The 22,646-nt window shown below is 36.2% G+C and overlaps 3 protein-coding genes across 3 annotated transcripts; all 3 read right to left on the reverse strand.

Moving 5' to 3' along the window:
- Positions 1–866: 866 nt before the first annotated feature.
- Positions 867–8,832, reverse strand: LOC130570302 (multidrug and toxin extrusion protein 1-like). The gene is made up of 17 exons (XM_057360547.1): positions 8,647–8,832; positions 4,854–4,955; positions 4,692–4,760; positions 4,417–4,565; positions 4,212–4,254; positions 4,057–4,101; positions 3,872–3,969; positions 3,690–3,787; positions 3,279–3,392; positions 3,111–3,178; positions 2,840–2,948; positions 2,543–2,618; positions 2,264–2,333; positions 1,887–2,019; positions 1,452–1,546; positions 1,295–1,373; positions 867–1,198 (listed from the first exon to the last, which is right to left on the reverse strand). Exons 1-17 carry the CDS (start codon positions 8,830–8,832, stop codon positions 963–965), a joined length of 1,770 nt encoding a protein of 589 aa, XP_057216530.1. The 3' UTR covers positions 867–962.
- On the reverse strand, positions 8,761–19,346 carry LOC130570303 (multidrug and toxin extrusion protein 1-like). The gene is made up of 17 exons (XM_057360548.1): positions 19,228–19,346; positions 18,815–18,916; positions 18,643–18,711; positions 18,418–18,566; positions 18,296–18,338; positions 15,049–15,093; positions 13,995–14,089; positions 13,815–13,912; positions 13,606–13,719; positions 12,999–13,066; positions 12,712–12,820; positions 12,475–12,550; positions 10,431–10,500; positions 9,965–10,097; positions 9,598–9,692; positions 9,448–9,529; positions 8,761–9,347 (listed from the first exon to the last, which is right to left on the reverse strand). Exons 1-17 carry the CDS (start codon positions 19,342–19,344, stop codon positions 9,088–9,090), a joined length of 1,725 nt encoding a protein of 574 aa, XP_057216531.1. The 5' UTR covers positions 19,345–19,346; the 3' UTR covers positions 8,761–9,087.
- A 1,823-nt stretch (positions 19,347–21,169) lies between these two features.
- med31 (mediator complex subunit 31) lies at positions 21,170–22,613 on the reverse strand. Its single transcript, XM_057360724.1, has 4 exons — positions 22,447–22,613; positions 22,183–22,257; positions 21,892–21,988; positions 21,170–21,695 (listed from the first exon to the last, which is right to left on the reverse strand). The coding sequence occupies exons 1-4, from the start codon at positions 22,466–22,468 to the stop codon at positions 21,479–21,481; spliced, it is 411 nt and encodes a 136-aa protein (XP_057216707.1). The 5' UTR covers positions 22,469–22,613; the 3' UTR covers positions 21,170–21,478.
- Between the last annotated feature and the right edge of the window lie 33 nt (positions 22,614–22,646).

The following is a 22,646-nucleotide window of genomic DNA, read 5'->3' on the forward strand; positions in this document are numbered from 1 at the left end:
CTTTAATTTGGTAAACGTCAGTGACATGTGCAATACAGAAATTATAAGATCACATTAACACAATACTGACCAAATGAAATTAATAAATGTGCCCTTTATTGGCTGAAAATAATAAACTAGTTCAACTAAATGAAAATACAATCATATATATATATATATATATTTTTTATATTTATTTTTTTTTTTTTTTTTTGTTTGTTTGTTTTTTTTTGTGTGTGCGCTCGAGCAGGTGCATTCACTCACTCCCGTCATTTCAAAATTAACGGTCATTTCGTTTTACCTCACCCACTAAAAACGTACAGATTTAAACTTATATTTTCGTGATTTTCGATTGCTTTGTCACTTATAAATCAACAGACCATGATGTAAGGACTGAAACTCAGGGCTTTTGATTGTTATATCTAAAGACGGAGCCGCGCTTTCTGTGGTGAGACAAGAATACTGTTAGCCTGAAGATAATTAAATGTTTATTCTTCTGTCAATAAATATCTGATTTAAATATTGTGTTGAACTCATCGGTTATTTTATTTCTATATCTATAATGTCTGATGTTGAGGTAGGGCTACACACAGTGTGGTTTTATTACAAATGGTTTGTGCTGTTTAAATCGAAAATTAGGCTTCTTCTGTAATGAAAAAGGGATTATAATACTAAAATAATAATCTAATGCATTGATTTCATCCTCCATATTGTGTGGGATGATGTATTTTACTTATTTTATTTAGATTAGACAAGCGACGGATAAAGACACAGCATGGATGTATTCATTACTGACGTGTAGTGAGGCCAAACGGACCCGAGGAAAATATTTTAGTTTAGAACGTTCTGGTAACCAAAAACTAACGTTAGGGGAACCAAAAATTGTTAGCTGGGATGCTACTGTGAAAAAGAAACCATTTAATAGGTGAATGTGGTGTGTGGCTATATAAAAATCAGATTTTGGCACAGAATAAAAAAGTTATCTATCTGAGAAAGTCTGTCAGCATCTCATTCCACACAATCCCTGCAGTTAATATAAGCAGCATTAAGAAAACAGCAAGTCCTCGACGGACCACCAGCTGCTTGGTGGTCAAGACCTCTCCAACTGTGACCAGTGCAACAGCCTCTGTAAGTCCTCCTTCTGCTTTACTCAAAGCTTCGAAGTCTGTTTTTGCATCTGTTTGGCCTCCTTCAATGTTTTGGGCCACCTGTGACATCTCTGCAAAAACAAGGACAAAAGATGCTGCAGTTTTGTTTCATCAGAAGCACCATAGATGATAGTAATCTGTGATCATATGCTATAGACAGATGGTACCTTCTGTGCAGCCCATGCTTTCCATCGCATAGGATTCAATCGTGGTATCAGGTTGTTGTACTCCTGCTCTGACCAAGGCCTGAAAATAAAACAAATAAGAAAATTTGTGTCATCAAACATAAATCATTCATGATGTGGATGAGGGAGGATGACCCACCTCTTGAGTGGCTTTCTTCCAGTCTAGTTTGCAAATGAGAACGATGAAGAACAAAGACTGTAAGAAGGCACAAACTAAAAACCCAACCCACAAACCTAACAAGAGAGAAGACAAAAGCAGGGTATTTGATGGAGGTCCTCAACATACTATAACACCGATAATTACTGAAACACAAGATGGAGATTTAGTTGGTATCATTGTAAAGCTTTTCAACAATTGTTTCCGATTATGTTTTGGTGAATGTTCAGCGATGTTCAGAAAGTTTGAAAATAAGTTTAGAGAGCTATTTTATGGTGGTGAGTACTAATACTGGTAGTGGATTGTGTGTGGTAGTGGTAGTGGCAAATAATAAATTCACCAAGTTAACACTAAGTTCTACAACATCGTGTGGTTTTAATGGTCATGATATAACACACTGCAAACTCATTTTCTTACCCATAATGCCCATGTTGACTGCAAACATCAGGGAAACCCCCATTGGGAATCCCACAAAATAATATCCAACAATGTTATAAAGAGCACCAATGGCTTGCTTTCCAGCACCCTTGACTATTCCACCTGTAACAGCCTACAAAACACACACAACACAAATGAACAATTATTACAAAAAGGTAAAGGAATGTAGATTCACATTATGTTTGAAACATACAATTATTTCAAATGATTAAATTCCAAATAATTATTTAAATGAATTACAATAATTAGCATGCACTATTATTATTATTATAAAATAAAACAACTAAACTGGTTTAAATAGGCAATATTTTATTTCAGACGTTTTATTTTTTTAAGGGACAAATTAATAAACCTACTGCAACAGCATCAAATAGATGAACAAAGCTATATATGATCATGACGTTGGAAACTCTCTGCACAATTTCCCTGTAGGAGAAAAACACTTGAGCTTATTTGAAATGTAACAAGGAACACTGATGTCTCTAACCTTTAAAAGCGCCACTGTTGTTTTTTAGCATTTTGCTATTATTAATACCACATTACAAAAGTGCTACTTAAAAAAACATGTGTCCAAAAATGTTGAAATAATAAGATCACAATGCCCTACTGAACTGTGGATCTCTGTAGCTACTCACTCTTCTGTGGTGAAGATGTAGCCAATAATGTCCTTGGAAGCTCCAATAGTTGTTGCAGTCACAATAGCAACAAGTACTAGAACATTGGGAGAATTTAAAGAATATTTTAAATTCTTATTCGCTTTGGATAAAAGCATCTGCTAAATGATTAAATGTAAGAACGTAAGAATTGGGAATTTAAAGAAAAACCCTTAATTTAGGTGCATGTATCTTATTTTAAAAATTATTCATGTAACATGTTTTATTATTTGATTTCAATAATGTTGCAGTTAAGGCTGTTAATGACATACTACATACGTGCACCGACTAAAGAGACTTTGGCAGAAAGTTTGGCTTGTTCTGTGTTTCCAGCCCCGAGTGCATTTCCCACCCTCACACCAGTGGCCACCGCAAACCCCAGAGGAAACTAAAAAATCAGGATAGACAAGAACCTATTAAGTTAAAAAAAAAAGAAGACAATGATTTTGTGCGTTTTGGTTTTCATGCTAATGTTTCAACTCAATAACCATCAAGGGATTGCAGGTCAGACCATTTAACGTTGTGTTTGAAAAAACGTTGATAGTTTTACCATATATGTAATATTGGCCAGCTCATAGAGAATAGACTGGGCCCCAAGTTCAGTCTCACCGATGAGCCCTGCAATAAAATAAAATACAGCAAAACTAGCCTTTAATGTCAAATACATTCATGACATGTAAACAAATCACAAATAAATTAATAAATATAACAAACATACCCGCAAGGAATCCACCAATGTCATAGGCCCACCACTCGACACAAAGCATGAGCATGCTGGGAAGAGCCAGGCAAATAAAGCCACTCCATTCCTGCAGACAGTCACGAGACCAACCTAACAGAAAGAGAAACAAGTAAGACTAATCAAAATAATTGGAATAAAATTAAATGAAATACATTTGAAATGAATTGAATTGAATTTGAAATGGAATTGAAAATGAAATTAATTGAATGAAAAAAAGATAAAAAATAAATTTGAATTTAAATGAACTGAAATGGAAATAAATTTGAAATAAAATGAATTTGAAATGAAATTGACATGAAGTTAATTGTAATGTTAAAATAAATTGATAAAATAAATATTGTTATTATAAATGTATTAAATATTATAAATAAAATAAAACAGTCTCACCACTCCATGTGGCTTTATGTAGGTCTCTCCAGCGAATGTAGACATAGAGAAACACAGCTAATGAATACTGAGAAATGGTGTTCGCTGCAGCAGATCCTCTGTGAACACAGGACAAGGAGATATTAAAGAAATGAAATGAAGACCCTGTTTCTAGTCTGAATACGTAACAAACAGCTTCTTACGCTACACCAAGATCAAGTAGATGAAGGAAGATGTAGTTTATTAAAACATTGAGGACATTCCCAACTGCTCCTGTGATGACCTGAGGCCAAATAATACCCTAAAACAAAGACACAAAGAAATAGTTCCTTCAAATTAAAGCAGTATGAACACAGATAAGTAAAAACACTTCAACAATGAGGTTTACCTGATTTTGAAGATACCTTCCCTGCAATTGATACATAAATGAAGCCTGTAGACATGAACATACTGTAGAATAACTTCTGAATGTATACATGTAAGTGGCAGATTATCTTACTATTATTTGCATTCAGAGTAATGTAATTTTTATAAAACACTTACAGGCAAAGCAGGCATAAATATGTTTATATAGAGCTGTGACAGACTGTTGAGAGAGAGACAGACAGACAGCTTTTGACAGTGGATCAAATAAGCAACCGTCGCATATCCAAGAATAAATTGTATAAATAGGCTACAGTTAAAAAAAAAAACAGAATAGCCATTCTAGAAGTAATGTCTTACTAAGATTTTAAGACCGAATAGATACCTGGCCACCCTGGGGCTCTGTTTTACAGCCAGGAGGATGGGTTCTGTGTTGATGAGCAGCGCCCAACAGGGAAAACAGGCCAATAGGAGGATGAGAATCCCTCTCTGCAGTATCACACCCACCCGCTTCAGATTATTACTGCCAAACGTCTGCAAGAACACACAGATCCATTACAACAACACCCTCAACCTCAGACAAACTACTGTGATTCACATTCACATTGAGAAGAAATAGCAATAACATACTGTAAAATAAACGTATAAACTTAAGCCTACCTGTGAGATGAGCGTATCAAATGCAGAAGCCAAACCGGAGCCAACTGAGATACCCGTACCATTAATAGCCTGTGAGAAAATTTACAAATGTAATTTATGATTTTAATAAATACATCTGGACTTCCACTAAACTTTGCATTTTTGCAAACTATAAAAACTCACAGCAATAGCCAGAGCAACACTAGCTAGTTCAGTTTTTCCCAAGTGTCCACAGAACACAGTGCTGACGAAACTGATCAGAAAGATCATCAGCTGAGATATAAACTACAGAAAGATGAGAAACAGGTCATGTCAATGTTGAGACTACTATACTGTTGGTTTCATTGATGTACACTGCATGTTAGGTTGGTTTTAAAACAATTTCTCTAAATAAAGAGTTTAGTTGTAAAAGCAAAAACATGTGTTATTATAAAAACGATTTGTTATTACTTAATCCAAACAACCCAGCTGCAGTTTGATTGATGTACTGTAAAAGAATAGTTGGTTTAACTTAAAAAATAAGTTACCTGGTTGCTTAAAAAAAAAATTCAACTTATTCAACTTCAATTCGACTTGACAAAAATATTAGTCAGCTCAATGAGTTTAATTCAACTTAAAAATATGAATCAACTCAACGAATGATTAATATTTTTAAGTTGCATTAACTTAACATTTTAAGGCAACCTTTTTAAGTTGAACCAACAAAAAATCAACAAATACTTTTTTACATAGTGCACTGTAAAAAGAATACTGTGAAATTTACAGCAACTTGCTGGCAGCAATTGGTAAGTAAGTTGCTGTAAAACATTCCACAGTATGCTGACTGTAAGTTTAATCACAGTAACTATTAAATACTGTAATTCTTTATTACAGTAATAACACAGTTCTGTAATTGCAATTAGAGTATTAGAATGCTGTGTTCTTTATCACAGCAATTATTACACTAGTGTAACATGCATTACTGCATTAATTTTTGTGTACTGTGAAATAATGACACCACTTTTACCACAAAAATGACATTTATTGACTTAAAACATTTCTCATGTGACAATGCATAAAGGCATAAAAATAGATTGTAAACATGTAAACATTATTTATTTTGTAAATATATTTTTTTATTTTGTAAAATTAAAATTAGAAATGCATAAAACACAATCATTTTAAAATGATACAATATATATTACATGTTTATAATAAAAAACGGCATTGTTAGATCTATACAATATATCACTGAAAAAAACATTATTTATAACTGACTCTGGTCCTGAAGGTTTTTCCTGAACTGGAGTCACCCTCCTGGACTGAAGTCTTCTTCCTTGCAGTAAAAGACAAAAGACATAGACTCATTATATTCAGTGATATTCATTCTGCAGAAGCTGCATCTGGCTTATTACACAGACTACCTGTATTTAACTGTATTTACACCACAACTCAATAAAGATTAATGTAATTTTAAATGCATGTGAATACATTATGAAAAGATAAAAAAAGACAAAAACAAAGTGTAAGGCTGATGCTGTCTTTAAACTGAGTTAGAGGAGCATATCACATGTAATAAATATAAGAAACAGGCACTCTTTACAGTGGACTGAAAAATTAAAAACATCTTAATGTTACTGTTGATATTTGAATCATGATTATTGTCAAATAATAGAATATGTTAAAATTGTTTAGCATGCCATTCTTACAGTTCATTCTTATTGACTATAAAGACATATTGTTTATGGGTGATTGTCACGTCCTGCCTTCTTGTTCAGGATTTTCTAGTCATGTGGCAGGATCAGGACAGAGCCCTTAGGTTTTATGTGAGAAAGCCATGAGTTGTTTACGTTTTACATCTCATGTGCTTTCTCGTGTCTTGTCTTTGGCCCTGCCCCTCTCGTTTCATGTATTGCTTCCCTGCCTTGTCTAATATTTCCCACCTGCCCTCTGTCATTATCCCTCGTTTGTCTCTCCTGTAAATGCCCTCATGTTTCTTTGTCTTGTTGCTCGGTCATTGCGTTTGGTGTGTTTGTAATGTTCCCGTGTTCCTGTCCCGTGCCTTGTAAATGGACTATGATTTTTATGTTTTACCCTGCCGTGGTTTATTGTAAGACGTTTGGTTGTGTTTTTTAGTTTAGTTTTGCTGTTCTTGTTTTTCGTTTTGCCCCATCGAGGGAAGTGTTTCGTTTGAATTCTTGTTTTGTTCTCGTGCCTGTTTTTCCCCCATCGTGGGTGTTTTGTTTTGTCCTTGTATTTAATAAAGTATCTGTTAACCCCTTCACCACCGCTGCTACCTGCGCTTGGGTTCTTCCCCTCAACTATCGTGACAGGTGATCATTTTAATCACAGTTATACTTTTAGTTTTATTATTCTAGGGCATTTTTTGCACAAAGCCCCCGTTATTCTCAGACATTGGTTGCTGCAGCTTGCCCTGCAATGAATCTTATAAAGCATATGAAATGTCTAACCATTAAAACTCTTTAAAAGTCTTACCTATTATTGCGTTTTCTTTCAGCTCAGCACACTTCAGTAACTTATTGGTTTCCTTCACATGGCTACGCACAAACACACACATAACATACACACGGACACAATTCCGGATTATTTTTATCCAACAGCATTACTCCTTCGCCAAACTGAAGAAGTTATCAATCAAGTCTTGACAGATGAGAAAATATATTATTTTATGCGCGAATCGTTTATTTTTGTAGTAATATGCACACGCTAGTTTACCAGCTAAGCTCCCTGGCCTGTTGTTCTGTCGCTATCTCTCCCAGCAGCCAGAGCACTCGTAAATATACAACTTGACAAGAGGAAACTGCGCTAAATGAACAATAATGGAAACAAATAATATATGTGGAGTCTCTTCAGATTTGTACTGATAAAAAAAACGTTAAAAATTACTGTAGGCTATAATGATTCACAGGATAAATATATTTACAGTTACACAATTCCGGTTTATTTTTTATCCAGCAGCACGAATACTTTGACAAACTGAAGATGTCATCCATAAAATCTTGCCAGATAAGAAAATATATCATTATATGAGCAAATAAGCGTTTATTTTATGCACACTATCATACTAGCTCATGTCTGTGTTGTTCTCTCGCTATCTCTCCCAGCGCACTCATATACTAGCACAGATAACTTGACAAGAGGAAACTGCACTAAATAAACAATAATAGCAACAAATAATGATACAAATTAGAAAAAATACTTCGCTGAAGTCAAGATTTTGAAGAATCTGTCGAGTCTCTTCAGATTTGTGCTGACAAAAAAATCTGTTAAAAATGACTGTATAATGATTCACAGCATAAACATATTTACTGTAGAATTTTCCCGCGACTAAAATTTTCCAACAATGCTTTGCAGATCTTCAGCAACCTGCTGTATACGGGTTCTACAGTAAGGACTTTATCATTTTACAGTAATAATGCTGTAAAAACTACAGAAATTTGTTACAGTGTGTGTTAATTGGAATGCACAATAAAAACAAGATTTTGTTAATTTTTTTGCAAATATTTTCTAAAATAATTTTCTGAAACCACCCATCCCTACCCCCCAAACCTGTCTTTTAAAACATATTATAGGGCAATATTTTAATTATATCATACAGCAATTGATTTTTAACTGACTTTATATATGTAAGATATTTAAATACATAAAAAATGTAAAGATCATGTTTTAAACATTTTGCAATCATAGTCAATACAAAACTGAACGAATCGTTTTAAAAGCTGATGGACTAAAATAAAGTTACATGGCATGGTACATGATACACTTAAATATATCCAGATCTCTTAAAAAGGTGATACCATCCGAAGAGCCTTTCTTTTTCACAAAATGTTCTTTGTCATGCAGAAAGATTCTTTAGATTATAAAAACAAAAGAAAGAAATGCTTCTTTTATGGCATCGCTGTAAAGAACCTTTCGTAGCACATTTTAAGAGTGTAAATGAATACATTACACTATATATTTTAATGTTTACACTTACCACTGGTCCAGCCAGTTTTAGCACCTGTAAAAGTTCATCTTTATAATTCACTGGTAAAAGACTTTGAAGTTTCCTTTGACATCCTCCACAACAAACCTGTGACTGAGAATCTTCACTCTGCATCGGCTTTAAGTCTCTGTTTATTTGAGTTATTGTTTGAATACTGTCCCTCTCCATAATTCCCATGCGATTACAAAGCAATTAGTTAACAGTACAGAATGTGCATGCAACAAGTAACAGAGATATTTAAGAGACGCTTTGATAAAAGTCTGCCCACTGAACTCCATTTGATACAGAAAACATTTCAAGGCCAAATTTTAAAGCGGTCAGTCAGAGGGCCACCTCAAAATATTTTCAAGCCTCTTTAAACAGCCCCACATTACTGTATGTGTTTAAATTTATGTTTAACACATTAATTTATGCCTTATTTAATAACTTTTTTTAATTTAAAATTGTGTTATTTATTCCTCTAATAAAGTCAGTCGGCATCTCATTCAACACAATTCCTGCAGCAAATATAAGCAGCATAAAGAAAACAGCAAGTTCTCTACGGACCACCAGCTGCCTGGAGGTCAAGACCTCTCCAATAGTGACCAGTGCAACACCTTCTGTCTGTCCTCCTTCTGCTTTATTTAGAGCTTCTATGTCTGTGTTTGCATCAGTTTGATCTCCTTCAAGGTGCTCAGACCCCTGTGATACGTCTGCAAATGGACAAACAAAAGGAAAAAACAACTTAAACGTTTGTTTTTTATAGAAAAAGACCACAGGGACATCATATGACATGTCATATACAGGCAGTACCTTCTGTGCCTGTCCTGTACTTTTCAATCGCATTATATTTATGTCTGGTTTCAGGTTCTTGTACACCTGCTCTGACCAAGGCCTAAAAAGACAAATTCGTGTCACCATCTAATACAAACAACATGATGTGAATGAAGAAGTATGACTTACCTCTTGACTTGCTTTGTTCCAGTCCATTGCTCCAAGAAGGATGGCAAAGGACACTGTTTGCAGGAAAACACATATAAGAAACCCAATCCACAGACCTAACAAACAGAAAATACAAGAAGCAAAAATGAACATTGCCCAGCATAAGCTCTGTTACAAAATATTTTTTACATTAAAGGGATAGTTCAAAATTAAAATTCTGTCATCCTTTTCTCACCTTAGAGTTGTTGCAAATCTTTATAAAAAACAAAACAAAGAAATGTATACAGGTTTGGAACAACTAGCGAGCGAGTAATCCATGACAGAAGTTTCATTTTTGGGTGAACTATCCCTTTAAAATAAAGTCATATGTACAAAGCCACTTTCTTACCCATAATGCCCATGTTAACAATAAACATTAGGTAAACTCCTATTGGAAATCCCACTAAATAATATCCAACATTGTTGCAAAGAGCACCAATCGCTTGCTTTCCAGCACCTCGGACTATTCCACCTGCAATAACCTACAAACAAAACATATCAAAGAAAAACAGAATGGTTTCCAAATATTTGGAATATACAAGAATATCAGAAAAGCAAAATATTTTTTTCGTTCTGTTCTTTTACTTACAATAGATGCTTTCATAAATATTTGAACATCACCACACAATTGACTGTCATAGTGTTACGCTTTTGAATGAATCACTGAACATATCCACATACAGAATAACTCAAACAAGATGCTTTGAGCATGTCAAAATGGTTAAAAGTACCTTTTCTTGTGGCAACAGATATTAGACTTGAGAATATACTTCTGTTTATGTCTGTTCAAACACACAGCAAATTTATGAACTTACCGCAGTGGTATTGAATAGATGAAAAGAACCAAACACGATTAAGACATTTGAAGCTCTGAGCACATTCTCTCTATGAAAAAATAATGACATGAGCTCATTAGAAATCAGAAAAAAGCTACATCACTGCAAAAGCCATGTCTAATAAAGTGACATCATTTAAAAACATAAGGTAATGTCTTGAGACAGTAATTACTGTGCATGTCGTTTATACAAAATCCTATATGCAGAATTTTATACAGAAATGTTTACACAGAATTCACCATGTTGTTTCTACATTATCCTTAAAACAGGGTCGGCAACCCGTGGCTCTTCTGCGGATCCCTGCAGTCTTTATAAGGCGATGTTTATGCCTGGTATTAAGATGCGTTTTGGTTGATCGGATCACAAGTGGACGAAAGAGGCACATACCCGTTTACACCTGCTGCTGTAATCCGTCTATTTTGTCCACTTTTGACCACTTCTGTCCTGATTTCTTCAAGAAATATCTGAAAAAGCATACACGTTTCCACAGCCATACATCCTGGCTGGGTAAATGTATTTGCTTTTTCAGATATTTCATTCGAATAGACGAAATAAGCGAGACCGGAGATGTCAGAAAAAACATACAGAGAGCTGCGGTTTCATTTCTGCTTTGACAGATGTGAGACAGGGCCGAACACTGTACGCGTGTGTTTAATGGAATGTTGAGTCTTTAAAGAGTACATAACTAGGGATTTTTAAGGTCCTACTTTGGTTTATGGAGTGTCCAACAACAAGTTTATGTACATAGAAGGTGTAAAAACACTATTATTTTGTAATAATAGGCAGTTATTCTTACCTTACTTCTTGACTGACTCTCAAATGATTCGTTCCGCGATTCATCTGTCTAATCCCCTCCTTTCCGCTAGTCTAGTCTGATGTGATTGGTCAGATGGTCTAGTCTGCTGTGATTGGTTTACCGCGAATGAGTTTTCGCAGGCAGTCCTAGCAAAACGTAGGCGGGGACTATATGTAGTGACGTAAATCCGCGGCGGGTCGTGAATCGGACTAGGGACGACTCGTTTGCGTGATTCAGAGTCGACTCCCTTTTTTCCAAGCCAATAACTTTGTTATTCATTCACCTTCGGATTTACAGCTTGGCAGACTGCTTACTTTCAAACACGGCAACATTACAGACTGCATGAAATGCAATTTTCGAGATCTCATGTTATGTACTCTTTAAACCAAACTTTTAGGTTTTTGACCGGCATAGTTTAAATCCTGTCTGGCTAGCACGCTTCTCATAATGTTTACGCATGATGTCTGTATGCGGAGAGTAGGCGGTCTCTTGTGGCTGTTCATCAAACGCCGCAAAAACAAAAGTTCACAGAAAGAAGCTGAAGTCTAACTAAAGCAGCACGTGCAACACCGCGACGTGCAACACTCCCACTTCTTGCCAATGTTTAATCTGTTTAAAAATGTTTAAATTGCTAACATCTAAATAAAATACCATAAAAATCAACTATATTGCCACCTAATGGTGCAACTGGGTAACTACTACATTACAGGCATAGCCACCTGTGTTAATTTAAAGGTTACATATTTTGCAGCTACAGACAATTTTTTTGGGTGGGAGATGGCCCAAAATGGCTCTCTTGGTTGCAAAGGTTGCCGACCCCTGCCCTAAACGGACAAACTGCTCTACAAGGCGTGTTTCATAAATACATTATCTCCTTCGGCAAGGAAGCGAAAACGTGACCCCATGTTTGTCCTGTGTCAGTTGCCATAGTGCTTTGAAGGGGAGGGGTGGAGTGAGCGGTTGGTTGCAATACGCAACCTCACCACTAGATGCCACTAAAATCTCCACATTGCTCCTTTAAGGAAAAAAGGCTTTGCATAGTTCACTTTTTTATTTTTTAATTATGACTTCCATACCAATAAATAAAGTAAAAACAATATTCAATGTTTAGCATTTCATGTTTGGCATCAACACATTATGACTTACATAATGCACTTTATGCATTATGAAATCCTAATAAGACAACAACTATGCAACAGTAAAGTGTAGATCTATAGAGATACTTACTTTTCTGTGCTAAAGATGTATCCAATAATATCTCTGGTAGCTAGAACAACGGCTGCAATCACACAGGAAACGAGTACTACAAAAAGAATTGAAAGAAATTAGGTATTGCAAGAAAACATCAAAAAATGCTTTGGCAATGTTTATTATTTTTTTAACTTAACATTATTTTTAATGTTGGTTTGATATTAAAAGACTCGTGTTCAGAATCAGTTATGAATTAAATGAAGGACTACATACGTCCACAGACCACAGAGACTTTGGCAGACAGTTTGGCTTGTTCTGTGTTTCCAGCTCCAAGTGCATTTCCCACCCTCACACCGGCGGCTACTGCAAACCCCAGAGGAAACTAAGGATAGACAACAAGTTACTGAATGACACAAATGAAATAAATTTGAAATAATTGAAAGATTTTACCGTCATGTTAAAGAGGTACTCAGTGTTGTCACTAACCAATGATGTTAATTCAATGTTTTAATTTCAGTTTAGATATTCAGTAATATATTGACCAATATTGGTAATCTCACCATACATGTGATGCTGGCCAGTTTATAGATAACATACTGTGCCCCCACTTCAATCTCACTGATAAGCCCTACAAATTTAAGAATACGACATATAAAATATAAACCAAAAATGGACATATATGTCAAATATATTAATGACGTTAAAGTTCCAGTGTGTCATTTTTTAGAGGATCTATCGACAGTAAAGCAATAAAATAAACACAACTATGTCTTCAGATGTGTTTGAAGACCTTACGCAATGAAACTCCTTTACAGAGCTCGTTTCGTAATTATATTATCCCCTTGGAAAAGAAGCGAAAATGTGACAGCCTGTGTCAGCCACCGTAGTGAAAGGGAAGGCGGGTGAAGTGAGCCATTGGTTTCAATTCGTAACCTCACCGCTAGATGCCGCTAAATTCCATACACTGGACCTTTAATATAAATCTATTACATTCACATTTTGCTCCGATTTTATTCAAAGCAACTTGGACAAGAACACAATTAATCTTAAGAAGGCAATAATATTAGAAGTTTTTAAAAGTTACAAAGTTTTCATCATTTTTAGAGACACTAACCTTTTTAGGAAGCAGAAAAAATGATAAATAAACAAATAAAATATTCTGCAAACCTGGCAGGTATCCACCAACGTCAAATGTCCACAATTCCGCACAAAGCATGAGCATGCTGGGAAGAGCCAAGCGAAGGTAGACCCCCCATTCCTGTAGACACTCGCGAGACCAGCCTGATGATGTACATATGATTGTGACACATGACAAAAATAACAATTATAAAACCACAAAATTGCAGTAAAAACTCATTGACTGGAGAGACACTCACCATCCCAGGTGGCTTTATGCAGGTCCCTCAAGTGGATGCAAACTAAGAGAAACAGCGCTAATAAATACTGGGAAATGGTGTTCGCTGCAGCAAATCCTCTGAGAACACAGGACATTGAGATATTAAAGAAATGAGATGTAAATCAAGTCTCTAATCTATATGAGATAAACAGCCGCTTACGTTAAGCCAAGTTCGTGCCAAACAACGCTGATATTTAATAAAATATTAAGGACATTCACAACTGCTCCTGCAATAACCTGAGGCCAAATAATACCCTGAACAAAGAGACAGAGAAACAGACCAAAATTACATATATATAACTTATAAAGCATACAGTAGACGTACTCCAAAGTGAAGCCAAAGCTATTTGATCGCCCCCTGCTGGCTGGCTGCAGTATACGTCATAAACCCCGCTCTCTCCATGTAAAGGAACGGGAGGTGAGCCAAACAAAGAAAATCTAATTACACTGCAAATTCATTTTTTTGTTTGCCAGAAATAGTTCCTTTCAGTTTATTTAGCTCTTAACACACTAATGTATGTTCACCTGTTCGTTTTTCTAATAAGCTTGGTTTTAATTAGTTATTGTAACTAAGATAAAAGGGGGTGTGGCTACATGGAATATGGCCGGGACATTGATTTTTTTATATATATACACTGTATATAACATCCACATAGCAATAGAAACAAGAAAAATCAGATTACATATCATGCTAGGGGAAGATACAAACAATATTATTGGAATACTTCAAAAAGTGCACAAGCTCGTATGATTCTTATTGCCTTTGGATTCTTTGAGGGTATTATGGATTCGCAATAACGTTTTACTTCATTTTCAAATACTAAAAAATATGGTTTCTTTCCTAAATATTTACATTTATGAATGTGAAATTTGGCCATTAGAATAACAAAATAATAAAGTAAATGTGTGTTTGTTTATCTTTAAAAGTCACACTAGTACCTAAGAGGACATCTTTCCACTGTAAAACAAAATCTTCTTCAATATTTTCAACAATAAAATGAAGTACATTATGCCAAAAATACAAAACAAAAGGGCATTGCCAAAATAAATGAACAATTGTTTCTGGCTTTTGTTTGCAAAAGCTACAATTCTCATCTATATCTTTTTTATATTTAGTTAAAATGGCCGGGACTTTGATTTTATTTTGGCCGGGACATTGATACCGCAGCTTGCTTCACCTCATGACGTCATCGGCATTTCTAGGATTTTTTTACCTGATTTTGCAGATATAACTCCTGCATCTTGTGCATAAAAACAGCCTGTAGATGCAAACAACAATAGTATTAAAAGCAAAACCGTTTGCACAAATGATCTTTACCCCATAATAACTATATGGAGGAAGTCCCCACAGAATAAAAAGATAGAAAACATTTTGGAGAATGGCTATTATTAAAATTGATAATAAAATGTGTAGACGATTTGAAAGCAACAACTGGACATGCGCGCGTTCGTGGACTGCCCTTAATTTCCGGTACACATTCACAAATAACTGAGTGCCTGTAGAATATTTCTGATAACAATCAAAAGAAACCGAGAACCGTACTTGCCTAAACGCCTCTCCAATATTGTGAATTTATACAGCGATACCAAGTTCAACCGCTAGATGTCAATATCCCATACGGTTTCTTTAAATGCGACAAAATTTCAGGACCCATTCAACAAATTATTTAATACAATTAAAATGGGCAAATATTATTAACAAATCGTTATTATCATCATCGTAATTATTATACAGTGAAATAATAATATAAATTCATATGAACTATTACATAACATAACATAACATAACATAACATAAATAAAATATAAATAGTTATATTATTAGCCCATGGAGAGGCTCAGAGATGACGTATTTTTGTAGGCTAACCTGGATCTGGCGCTGGTTCCCTCGACAGAAAGCCTCTGCATTTTTCCCATAGACTTTTGGAAGATCGCAAAAAATAAGCTCTGTGACTAACAAAGGATGATGTTTACGTTTTGTCTATCAATATAATCATTACAAATGAACACAATATTTGTTACTTTTGAAGCCAAAATACAATCGGCAGAAGTAAAAAGCTAACACGATGCTATAGAGCAGGGCTAGTCAACTGGCGGCCCGCGGGCCAAATGCGGCCCGTCAATCATCTTTACCTGGCCCGCCTTAACATTTCAAATAAGTGCTTTAAAAAATGCACGTCCTCCCGAGACGCCACATCTTTAAAAGTCCAAAACGCTGCTACATTCAATACGAAAGTAATCGGTTTGCGCACGCGATAGGTCGTGTTCTAAAACGCGTTTTGTGCCCTTAAAAGTAGGCTAACTGTAGGAAGGGTACACCACGTGAACGGATGTCTCAGATAAGGGGAAAACTGTGTTTTTTTTATTACTGCATTCATTATGTATAACGGCTATATTTACGAAAAACAGCTGTTCATCTCCCCCAGAACTCTCACTATACAAAGGCTCTTCCCTATAAGTGCGTGGGGCGCATGAATGCGATTGGAATTCACCCGAAGATGTGATAATAGCGTTCAGTTTCTTGCACAGATCAATTGACTCGCTTTATAAGACGCTTATTTAACGTCACAAGGGGCAGGGATTACTTTTGTGTTGAATGTATTTGCGTTTTTTACTTTTATTGATTTAACTTTAATTAATTCAACCAAATATCTTCATAAATATCTTCTTGAAAAAACAATGCCACCCTCATCTCGATGTACTGGAGGACTGTTGGTGAGTAAATTAGTAGCAATTTTTGGGTAAAGCAACACATTAAAGAATATAAAATGCAATTAAAAAGACAATATCCATTTTAATTTAATATCATGAAAAGGCACAAATACTGGATCAAATATTTGTGTGCATGTTTTAATATATGGCCTATAAGTAACAGCAACAAAAACAGTATAAAAGGAACAAAACGCAATAAATAACAGAAATACAAAATAACAGAAGAAATGAGGATATGGTAAAAAACTGGCCCACATCCTTATTTATAATTTTGGAATCTGGCCCTCAAAGAAAAGTAGTTGAAGACCCCTGCTATAGGGTATGCACGTGTCGTCACTTCCCCACGTGAGCACGCCGCAACACGCCTGCTTGAGTGGTAAAACACAATGGTGGTTGAGTGGTTACATTATCATTAAACGCAAATCAGCGCAACATTTGAGTGTCTAAGAACATCTGATTCCTTTGTAATTCATAAGGTAGTCGTAAGGATCACCGTCGAGTCCAGCTGCTTGTAGTTTCAACAAATAATTGCGTGTTTTAGTCCCGGTTTTTTGTTCCTCCTATTGAATGCATCCATTTTGCCTTAGTTTTACCACTCAAGCGAGCGTGTTCCGGCGTGTTGACGTGGGAAAGTGACGTCAATGCATACCCTCTATACTACACTTAAGGTCGCTCAATATCAACGTCACCACCACCAATTCTGTCAAACTGTATTAAAAATGCGTTCGCTATTAAGTAATTACTCCGTGAATGAATCTATGTTTTAAGAGATTTGTGCCCATGTTGCATTATTATTATTTTTTTCTTGATCCAAATATGTTTATTCGTCCAAAACTGCTATTTTATGCCAAGTGCAGAAGCTGTGGAGGATTTGTACTTCCAGTTGGGTGTAAGTACTCTCTTGGTATTGTAGTAGCGGGCAAGCCTGTGGATTCTGCTCTCAGTCTCAACCAGAATCAGGCGGAACTTTGCATCCTTATCCTTTCTGTTCCTTTCCAAGTGCTTCCTCACAGCAACAGCCTTCTTGATGAGGTTGTAGAGATCCTCGGGCAGATCAGTGGCCAAACACTTGGACTTCAGGATCCTAAGGATCTTGTTGCCAGTGACAAAACGTACCGGGGAAACACCATGAGAATCCCTGAGGATCACACCAATCTGAGAAGGGGTTAGACCCTTCTTGGCCAGCTTTGAAGATTTGCTCTTTGACATCATCTGATGTCAGTTTGAGCCATGTGGGGACACTTCATCTATAGGGCAGTGCTGACTGGGCCAAACCCTTGCCAGGAGCGGGCATGCATACGACCCACAATTTTTAGAGCGAGGAAAGAGGCCCATGTTGCATTATTTGTGAGCTTTAAATGCGCGATGACGTCTAACATCCCCGCCAAAGGAAGTAGTTGCTTTTAGCAACTTGTTAGCAACCGCCATTTTTAAGATACAATAAGGCAATTAAAATATTTAGGGGTTTTGTTTACCACAGACCTTATTTCAGGCGATTTACCGAACACCCATAAAAAAACAGACTTTGGGGCGATGGAACAGGAAGCCCTAAAATGCTAACTTGCTTCCGGGGTTTGCATACAAAAATACGTCATCTCTGCGGCTCCCTATGTCCAGACTGATAAACATACACAGACCAGAAGCTAACTTCAGTCCAGGCGCGAGCGTCCGATGAAACGATTTATAGGATAACTCGCACTTTTTAGTTCTAATACTGATAGTGTGGAAATAAAAGAGAATGGCACTCACAGGCAGTGCAGGCATGAATATCTTTACATAGCGTTGTGCCACACTGTTGGGTGAGAGAGAGAGAGAGTTTGTTTTATTTATTTATTTTATTTTTAATTATTTTATCATTTAACATGACCGACCTGGCCACACTGGGGCTCTGTTTTACAGCCAGGAGGATGGGTTCTGTGTTGATGAGCAGCGCCCAACAGGGAAAACAGGCCAATAGGATGATGAGAATCCCTCTCTGCAGTATCACACCCACCCGCATCAGATTATTACTGCCAAACGTCTGCAAGACAGACATCCATGAACTAATCCATGACTGTATGCCAGCACATGCATTTACTCAACATTCTCTATCTTACCTGTGAGATGAGTGTGTCACATCCAGATGCCAAACCAGAACCAACAGAGAGGCAGGTGACATTAATAACCTGCGAGAAAAATTGTGAGAACGTTTGCAAATTGCTGTTCTGTGAGTACGTATGGATATTCACTAAACACACGCTTCTGTGTTTTTATCAACAAGGAACTCACAGCAATAGCCAGAGCAACACCTGTCAGTTCAGTTTCCCCCAAGCGTCCACAGAACACAGTGCTGACGAAACTGATCAGAAAGATCATCAGCCGAGACAAAAACTACAGAAAGAGGTTAAGCATCATTAATAGAGTGACTTTTTAAAAATAAATCTCTAAATTATATCTTTTGTCTTTAATTTGATCTCTATGTAGCCGGATGTTATACTGTATAGACACAAGCATCATCACATTAAATTTTTTTGTAAAAAGTGATTTTTCTTCAACAATCCATTTATTTGATTGCCTCAAAGTTAAACTACGATGTAAAACACACAACTCAATTTACAATATTGCATTCTCATCTAAATGTAAATCTCAGACATCGAACAACACTTTAGGCTGACAATGACTATTTTAATGTTCACACTTACCGCTGGTCCAGCCAGTTTCACCAACTCCACAGCTTCTTTATAATACAAGCTGCACAATTCCCCTCGGCTGTCATCGTATATCTGTGAACTCCACGTCGATGCAGCATCACTTTCCATCTGGCTTGAGTCTCTGTTACCTTTTGTCACTGTGTTTACACTGTCTATTTTCTACTATTGTCCTTTAATTTAAAGGAAACTTCTTCTTAAAAACGAACTACAAATACACCTAAAATAACATAGCCTCAAGGTCCAATACAGAAAGAGGTTTCAGTAGATTCCACTGGTCGGCAGTGAATTGTTCATTGCCGCCTTCTGCACTTGATAACAACATTACTGCATTTTCAAATCAGATTTTGTAAAGAGACACAGACACACCCCGTTAAAAAGCATCCAAATGCATCCAATAAACACTTAAAACAATGTGGGGAAAGTGTCATAACGCCACTTTGATGGCTATGTAATCTGGTTGTTGTCTTTCACATGAAATTAAAGTTCAGATTAGACTCATGCAAGACAAATGGGATGTTCTTCAGATCTGTATGTAGTGTCAAGACATAACACGTGTTGTGGACAATATGAGGAACTTATGTTGATTTTTCAATTAAAACAGAATGACACAAGTAAAAAGTAGAGGGCAGCACAGGAAGTGTGTAAATAGTCTGTTAATAAAGAAATAGGCATTTTAACATATTAAAGGGCCAAAAATGAAATATTTGTCATCATTTACTCACCCTCAAGTGTTCCAAACCTGTGTATACTCTGTGTATACTTCTTTGTTCTGCTAAACACAAAGACATTTGAAAGAATGTCAGTAACCAAACAGATCTCATCCCGCATTTACTCCCATAGTAGGGAAAATAAACACTATGGCCCGGTTTCACAGACAAGGCTTAAACCAGGACTAGGCCTTAGTTAAAGGGCATATTTAAGTTGCTTTTAGAAAAATGCTTCAGAAAAAACTTCGCTCGTGTGCATCTTTTGCTAAAACATTCCCAGTGACATATTTTAAGATGTTTCAGGGCAAGTTATTTCAGTTAAGACATCTTAAAACATTCATCTTATCTGGGACTAGTCTCAAGCCTTGTCTAGGAAACCGGGCATATGTGAGTCAATGGGGGATGAGATCTGTTTGGTTACTAACATTCTTTCAAATATCTTCCTTTGTTTACAAGAACAAAGAAATTCATACAGGTTTGGAACAACTTGAGGGTGAGACAAAATTTTTGGGTGGAGTATCCCTTTAAGTAAATCAGTATTAAATGTTCCCTTTGCTATAATGCAGAATTTAGAGGTCAATAAACTGTACAATCCTTCCGTGTTCAGAATCGACAGAAGTTTATCAAGTTTGAAAGTATGATGAAATGACCACAAATAAGTTGGTCATATAATCGTTTTTTATATTGATTTAATATTGAGGGCATTTTTACCACAACCCATACGAGTGCCTGTATTATCACTACAACCACTAGATGGCATAGTTCGCCCATTTTAATTTAAATCTCTAACACGTGCCAGCTGTGTTTTCAGTATTTTGTTCAAACAGTCCTGAGAATATTTTGAATTTATTATACCAAGATATATAAATCTAAAATGGCAAATAGGCTGTGAGACCCTGTTAATAGTGTAGGCACCTATTAGAGGCTTTCATTGTTTTAGCCACATGAAGACCATCACGCCAGTCATCTTTGAAATGATTCTATAAACCAGTAAATGTTTTTTCAACACACACTTTTTTGCAGTTTGCAAGTACAATGGTCTAAAAAATCTCAGGTCCCTGACATTTGGTAATGCTCAAAATCTTCTCCAATACTGCTAAAGCATTTAACAGTAGGTGTTGTCACCGTATGTGAAATGACTGTGTATGTTGTTTACTTCCACATTATCATTTGTCAAAATACCTGATAACAGTTGCAGAATACGTAAAAAAAAACAGAATTCATGCTTCACCGACAGAGACAATTTAATTCAAACACACATGTCGATCCATTATTTCTTTTCCAATACATAAGTAACTGTTAAATTAAAAAATAAAAACACCCCTGCAAATGAAAGGCAATTTCATCATCCTCATCTTAGCTTCTAATTCATTTCTTTGACATTTCATCCAAGTGGTTTACAAACACACAACATTATGGGCCTATAGAGAGCATTCCGACAGTCCAAGCCTGATTTAAACTACAAGTAAAAAAACCCAATTGATTCTATTTACAAAAATCCTTATCTGAAACACAGACGGAGTGTGTTGATCACCTCACTTGGAGGTTGTGTTGCTATGTGATGGAGCCTGCGGCTGCTGTTGTTGCTGCTGTTCTGCGAGAGCTTGCTGCAGACGTGTACGCTTCCGTGAGTAATGCTGCCAGTGCAGGATCTGCTGCTCGTCTATGAACTTGGCACACTGAGCGTTCACCAGTTCTTTCCGGAAGTGTTCGTACTGCAACAGCTCTAACATGTGCAGGCAGTGAGGATACCTAAACACAGTAAGATATAGCCAGCATGAGTCCAACTGTCAATCATAACAACCAAATTTATAAAGAAATCTATGAGCGTCTCTTTGATTGATGAGATGTAAATAAAGAGTACAAATTGTATGCTATATCAGTAATGTGTATATATATATAACCATTTTTATCGTAACATGGGCATAACCATCCATATACAACTTACTTTAGGAATTTAGCATATTCTGGCTCTTTCCAGTAAAGCAGATACTTCAGGTAATTCACGAAAGGCTTCTCTCTCAGGTAACCCCTTTGAGCCAAAACTGTGTGATGAGGAAACAGAATCGCCGAATACAATATACAAATTAAAGCATGAATACAATATTATCTTGAAAAAGTGACATGACTACATTACATCTGGCTACAATATTTCTATCATGACCACACATTGACTGTGAAATACAAAATCAAACTGCAAGCATTTACAGAAGGTTAAAAAAAGTATTACAGTCCTTACAGTTCAGGTAGTTTGGGTTTGCTAAACACTGAACAAACTCCAACTCCAGCTGGAAACGGTTTCTCGCCTGTTCCTCTGTCAAAGTATAAAAGCGTGTTTTTATTAGAGAAGAAAAAACGAGAGATCCTACGCATGAACTTACCTATGAATAGATACACAAATGATAATACTAACGTTACTAAAGTAGCATCGCTTTAAATGATATTTACAGCGTTGATTAAATCTGCCTGGCTAACATAGCTCGTCATTTTTAACATTGCAAACCTGTTTCCATAACGCCAGCCATAGCAGACGACTGAAGAGCAAACGTTGTAAAATATGATGGAAATGTTCAATATCTACACAGATGTAAGAACGGATTGCTAACAAAACATTTTACGTTTTGTCTGGTAAGACTTACGCTACCGCCATATTTGCCCAAAACATTCGCTGGTGTCGTAAAAGCTTTTACGACATTACTTCCC

Source organism: Triplophysa rosa, linkage group LG19 (genome assembly GCF_024868665.1).
Source record: "Triplophysa rosa linkage group LG19, Trosa_1v2, whole genome shotgun sequence".
Lineage (NCBI taxonomy): Eukaryota > Metazoa > Chordata > Actinopteri > Cypriniformes > Nemacheilidae > Triplophysa > Triplophysa rosa.